The sequence below is a fragment of the Gekko japonicus genome, unplaced genomic scaffold (genome assembly GCF_001447785.1).
Source record: "Gekko japonicus isolate JY-2015 unplaced genomic scaffold, Gekko_japonicus_V1.1 scaffold3657, whole genome shotgun sequence".
NCBI lineage: Eukaryota > Metazoa > Chordata > Lepidosauria > Squamata > Gekkonidae > Gekko > Gekko japonicus.
In genome coordinates, this window is record NW_015165347.1 from 15,815 (window position 1) to 22,681 (window position 6,867).

General features: G+C 48.4%; 1 protein-coding gene across 1 annotated transcript in view; it reads right to left on the bottom strand.

Moving 5' to 3' along the window:
* Positions 1–2,651: 2,651 nt before the first annotated feature.
* Positions 2,652–6,867, bottom strand: part of GDF2 (growth differentiation factor 2) — a 13,578-nt gene continuing 9,362 nt past the window's right edge. Inside the window, exon 2 of the mRNA XM_015410571.1 lies at positions 2,652–3,568. Coding sequence (XP_015266057.1) covers positions 2,652–3,568 — 917 coding nt within the window. The remainder of the gene's footprint in view (positions 3,569–6,867) is intronic.

Below are 6,867 nucleotides of genomic sequence, written 5' to 3' on the forward strand. Positions count from 1 at the left end.
CTCTGTGCCATTAGATCCATCTGAGACCTCTCCCTTCCCCAAACCCAGCCTTTCTTAGACTCCACCACAAAATATCCAGGAATTTCCCAGCCTGGCACTGGAAACCTTTGTCAGGTCTGGCCCTAAGGATCCCTCCTTGAAAGGCTAAAATAGACCTGGAAAGGGCCCTTCCCCCTTCCCCTGCCTTGACAGAACCAGTTAGAAGCCTCCCCCTCCCAGGGGTACAGTGGAGCCTGCAGCAAAAGAGGTAGGGGTGAGAAGCTCAGAATATTTAGCCAGTCATACCTCAGGAGGAATCCTCCCCAATCCCAGCTCCAGTTCTGCTTTTGCTTCCTCCCCTCTCTGTCTCTCTATCAACCAGTCTACCTCTCACTGTTGATGCGGCAGGGCCTGGAGTAGATCCCTGCAGAGCCCATTTCAAAAGGTATGGGGGGGGATTTAACCCTCCCTGAGTTTTTAAGAAACTTTTTTGGATTTTTCTGCAGACCACAGAGTCCCCTGAGTCTGTAGAAAAGCCTGTTGGAGGAGAGTGTGCCCTCTGCAGAAATAACTATCTGCATGCAGAGGGGACTGTTGAGAATTAGATACATAGATGATTAAGGGGAGACATGATAGAGGTTTATAAAATTATCCATGGGGCAGAGAGAGTTGAGAAAGGGAAATTTCTCTCCCTCCCCCCAAATACTAGAACTCATGGGCATCCAATGAAGCTGATGGGCAGTAGGTTAAGGATGGACCAAAGGAAATACTTCTTTACACAGAGAGTGATTAAAATGTGGAATTCACTGCCAGAGGATATAGTGATGGACACAGACATAAACAGCTTTAAAAGGGGATTAGATAGATTCATGGAGGATAGGTCTATCAGTAGCTAGTAGCCATGGTGATGGAGAGAACCTCCACTTTCAGAGGCAGTCAACCCCTGAATCTGAGAGCCAAGAGACAACATCAGGGGAAGGCCTCAGCCTCTAGGTCCTGTTGTTGGCTGTCCAGAGGAACTGGCTGGTCACTATGTGAGACACAATTCTGGACTAGATGGACCCTCACTGGTCTGATCCAGTGAGGCTGTTCTTATGCTCTTATGGCTTGGGCTCTAGGAAGTATACATTCATTAGTTTTTTTTTAATTGAGACTGTAATTGCAACCGTATCTGTGTCCCGATCCATGCAGAGCCACCGAGGCGGCTTCCACAAACATCGCTTTGGTGACGTGACTATCAGTAGCTACACAAGGAGATGCTCAAACACACTCACTCTCTCCCTGTTTTTCCCACCAGCTGAGGCTGCATGCCAGGAATCGTGCTTGAAATCTCAAATCCTGGTGAGGAGGAGGAGGAGGAGGGCCAGAGCATGTGTGGACTGCTGCCCCTCCCTCTCCCCTGCTGTTTCTAGGGGAAGGAACTTGCAATGCAATGGTCCCTGCCACACAGCGGTAAAAATCACGGCCAAAGTGTGGCTTTTTACCGCCGCACCAAAGGAGACACACGGCGGCGGGATCACACAGATCCCCTGAGCCGCCGCACACTTCCTCCCTGGCATGATCAGATGCCAGGGGGGAAAGCCACGAACGGGAGCGCGAGGCAGCCGAACTGCGCATGTGTGTGCATGCGCAGTTCGGCCGGGAGCCTGGATTGCTCCGGACGACAGGCGCGCCGGTGATCCCACGGCTGCGCTTGATGCGGCGTTCCAGGTAAGTCCTCCTCTGTAGGAGGTTCTTTTTTGGAGTGGGTTTTCCGGCTTTAGGGACGGATCGGGGACGGGTGCGCGCCGCTTCCCAGATGTTGCAGTGAGATCGCGCCCGTTTGCTGCGCCCCCGATCCGTCCCTCTCCCGGGCCAAAACCTTCCGTGTGACCGGGACCAATTAATACCATTTCGCTAATCACTCCGGAAGAGATGGTATTTCTTAAGACATTTCTCCCCAGTGTTTCCACATATTTCCAGGTCTTTCCCCTGTGGGTTTCAGGAAAAATAAGGAAACCACAGCTTTATTCCCCCCAGAATTTGGTGTCTCAGCTAGCAGCATACAGCCAGTTGACCCACACAGCCAATGTCTTGAGTATAGCTCATGAGATCAACTAGCCCCTATGATGTCACCCTCCGTAAGGAATTCCTGCCGATTGAAGAGCCCGGGGTTTGTGCACAGAGGCCAGGCTTCTGCACAGTGGACCCTTCAGTAGGGTCTACTTAAGAGGAAGCTGCAGTTGCGTTGATCTCGAAACAGGCCGAGGGAATTTCTAAAATTAAGGCTGAACTAGGAATTGAGCTGGGAATCCAACAGTTCTTATATTCCGATACCTGCCAATTACTTAATCCCCCTTGTGCTCATTTGGATTGTTATATTTTTTTAAACTGAGTTCACTATTCTTGAGAAGTTTAAAAATGATCCCCTGTTGGTGTAACTTGTTTGTGATCTATTAATTCATTCTATTAGTTTATTTGTTCCACTGCCTTCCTTATCGTTCCTGTGTTATGCCAATAAAAGTCTATGTATATGTATATGTATGTACAAACCAGTGCCATGCTATGAAATGTCCATATGAAACAAGTGGCAACGCGCGAACCTTTGCGTTTACACAATGTACAGATTTACAGCAAAGCCGAAAGACCCTCCCCCCCTTCTCAGAGAGGCCCGCCCCGCCCCACCCCCGCTACTACCTACAGCCGCATTCGGCTACTTTCATCCCCTCATATTGGTACTTTAGAGTGGGCGTGCCCGCATCGTCATTGTAAAGCATGGAAATGGCGTCCAGTTTGGTCGGGACGCAGCAGGCTTTGGACGCTTTCTTGGGGTTCTTGTAGTGCACCAGGGTCTGGACGATGGCATGTTTGGTCGGCGTGACGTTATCCGTCAGAGGGAAGAAGCACCCCCCTTTGCACTCAAAGGCCTCGTAGTCTTGGGGGGCAATGATCCAATTCCAGCCGATTTCTTTGAAATTCACCCGGAGGGAGGCTCTCCGGCAGTGGTTCAACTCGACGCTACGTTTGCTTCTGGCGGAAGGACGATGGATTCCGTTGCTGGACACGGCGTTGTGCCTGTGAAACGTGTTGTCGTTCCCTACATTCTCGCGTGGGCCCTCCTGTTCATGCACCATCATCTCCTGAAGTTCCATGTGGTTGTCCTTGATTCTGTGGCTATGATCGTTGGAGAACACGATCAGCAAGGGCAAGTGGTTGGAGTCACGCATGACACTGAGACGCCACTTCTCACAGGAGGGGTCATCCGGCACGTGACTCTCCACCCAAATGTCCAGCTGGTCACTGGCCTTCATCTTTTCTCTCCTGACCCATCTTTTCACGGTGGTGGAGACATCAAACATCACCCAGCCACATTCTTGGATATCTTTGGAGACCAGGAAGGACTTGGTCCCTTCTGACCATTCCCAGTGATCTGCTTCGAGGACATCGTAAACTGTCAGTTTTCCTTGGACGTGAGACGCACACGCTGTTTCCTCCTGACAGGCAACGTGGACTCTTAGCTCCGCTCTGCTGACTTCTTCATACCGGGGGACGGAGACGTTGAAAAGCAGGACGTATTTCTGAAGTGGATTCATGTCCAGTGAAGAAACATCTGCAAGAGAACAGTTCGAAACACCGTCACTACGACGACCGCCTATTACTGAAGAAGGAACATGCATTTATCTGAGTACTGCGTCAGAAAGTATTCTCTTTTTTTTTTGAAAAACAATTTATTAGGATATAATAAAAAGAAATGTTCAAACATATATCAAAACTTAAACAATTATATATCCTTCCCTCCTCCCTCCCCCCCCCTTCTCGGCTTCCCGCAGTGCTCCAACCTCCTGCCCAATTCTTAGATTTTCTTCATACCTCCTCATCTCCTTATTCACATCCACAGGTAACTTAATCTTCAACTATTAGTCTTATACAATTATCTATTTTCTACTGTCCTTTAATTTTCAATAATTCTCAAAGCAAAGTAAATTGTCCTTTACATCCCAGTACTTCTCCAAATGGAGCTGCGGTGGCTCAAGTGGTTAAGACGCTGAACTGCAGGCTGCGGAAGGTCAGTAGTTCAGCAGTTCGAGACCCGGGGGCCGCCTGATGGCGTGAGCTCCCATCTCTGGCCCCAGCTCCTGCCAACCTAGCAGTTCGAAAGCAAGAAATTGCAAGTAGATAAATAGGTACCACTTCGGTGGGAAGGTAACAGCGTTCCGTGCGCCTTGGTGTTTAGTCATGCCGGCCACATGACCACGGAAACGTCTTCGGACAGCGCTGGCTCTTTGGCTTTGAAACGGAGATGAGCACCGCAACCCTAGAGTCGGATTCGACTGGCTTTCGAGCAAGGGAACCTTTACCTTTACCTTTACTTCTCCAAATATTCTTTAAAGTCTATCCAGTCTGCAACAAAATTCTTCTGCTTCCAAATTATTTAGTTTCCTCATCAGAAAGTATTCTCAGTTGGCAAATGAGGTTGAAATTAAAATGAAAGTCTGCTTCTGTGCGCTCTGCTTTTCTGACTCTGAGGTTTGCTCCCTGAGCCCCCAACCCTCTCCCATCACACAAAGTTCGTCTCTTCCTTCTGTTGTTCAATAGCAGCCTGAATATAGTAGCCTAAATAGTCCAGACTAGCTTGAACTTGCCAAAGGCTGATTCTGCACCTGTCTCTTATCTTGCAGTCTTTCAACAGCCACGTCGGAAAGATCTCCCTCTACACTGCATGCCGCTTTCACTTTCTTTGTTCATCGGGATTTATGGTACCTTCTGCATAGATTTGTGGCCGTTCAGGGGGTGACCGCAGTCATTACAGCACTGCCCCGGGGTACCTGAATGTGGTTTTGAGCGGCCCCTTTTCCTTCCTCCACTTCCGATTCAAAGAGAACAATAAGCAGACAACTTGACATGGCTTCGCTGATCTCCGTCACTTCCCCCGCCCCTATTTCCCCCTCTGTATTGATCCCCTCACCATGAATTACTTGGCTCAGACAGCTAATGGCCGCTGTGGCAAGTACTGACACAGGAAAATCTGCATACCAGATTGAATGAAAACAGATATTCCAAGGCAAGGGGGAACCAGGTCGAGTGCTGAGAAAATGTGGAGCATATGTCAGATGCAGAATGGACCAACGCTTGGAAGCTAAGCAGGGTTGGTCATGATTAGTTCTTGGGTTGGGAAGCCACCAGGGAAGCCCAGGGTTGCTATGCAGAGGCAAGCAATGGCAGACCACCTCTTGCCTTGGAAACCCCATGAAGGGTCACCAATAAATTGGTTGGCACTTGACGGCAGTTAATTATTCATTACGATATTGCTGCCTCTGATGCTGGGAGTATTGGCTGTAAATTGACGCTTTCTCCCACAATGGATCTGGTAGTACCCATTTCAGCCCAGCTGCTACTCAGAACATATTCAGTGATTACCTAGACAGGCAGTTACGGGATCTGCTGGCATTTTAAGCATATGAAACAGATTCCAATCTTAATCTTGAAATTACAGAATCTTAAAGAGGATAGAGTGTAGGATTACCAGACCAAAAAAGACATGTCCTCTTTTTTGTGTGTGTTCATCCTCTTGGTGGCTCTAAAAAAAAAAAAACCCTGATGAAAATGTCCTCTTTTGGGGGGTGGAAGGTTAGGAATATCCCTAGATAGTAGCAATTCTCACACCTTAAATAGGAGGGGGATTTAAAATGAGATTTGTCAGACTAATCACTTGTTTGAAGTAGTGAGGCGGGAAATATATCTCAGGATGGGCAACTGAGGCAGCTACTTGAGAGAGAAAGCAATTGCCAGCCAATTTGAATATAAAAAGGCTTCTAGCATGTGCCCGCCCCCTGGGCTCTTTACTGCCAGAGCTCCGCTCCTGTGCGCTCCTGCAGGAAATGACCCCTGTTCACATGAATTATTAAATGTTATTTTTATCACAAAATCTCCAGGTGGGGCCTGAAAATCTCCAGACTACACTGATGGGGTCCAAACTGGCAGAGACTGACCAAGAGAGAGATCTTGGAGTCGTAGTGGATAACTCACTGAAAATGTCGAGACAGTGTGTGACTGCCATAAAAAAAAGCCAACGATATGCTGGGGATTATTAGGAAGGGAATTGAAAACAGATCAGCCAATATCATAATGCACCTATATAAATCAATGGCGCGACCTCATTCGGAGTACTGTGTACAGTTCTGGTCACCACACCTCAAAAAGGATATTATAGCATTGGAAAAAGTGCAGAAAAGGGCAACTCGAATGATCAAAGGGTTGGAACACTTTCCCTAGAAGAAAGGTTAAAGCGCTTGTTAGCCTGGAGAAACGACGGCTGAGGGGTGACATGATCGAGGTTTATAAGATTAGGCGTGGGATAGAGCAGGTTGAGAAAGAGGTACTTTTCTCCCTATCCCACAATGCAAGAACCCGTGGGCACTCAATGAAATGAAATTGCTGAGCAATTGGGTTAGAACAGATAAAAGGAAGTCCTTCTTCACCCAAAGAGTGATGAACACATGGAATTCACTGCTACAGGAGGTGGTGGCAGCTACAAGCATGGATGTCTTCAAGAGGGAACTGGATAAACATATGGAGCAGAGGTCCATCAGTGGCTATTAGCCACAAGGTATAAGTAGGGGCTCTGGGGCAAGGGATGCTCTATCTTCTTGGTGCTCGGGGGGGGGGTCAACAGTGGGAGGGCTTTTAGTGTCCTGGCCCCACTGCTGGACCTCCTGATGGCACCTGGTATTTTTGGCCACTATGTGACACAGAGTGTTGGACTGGATGGGCCATTGGCCTGATCTAACATGGGCTTCTCTTATGTTCTTATATGGAGCAGAGGTCCATCAGTGGCTATTAGCCACAAGGTATAGATAGGAACTCTCGGTCTGGGGCAAGGGATGCTCTGTATTCTTGGTGCTTGGGGGG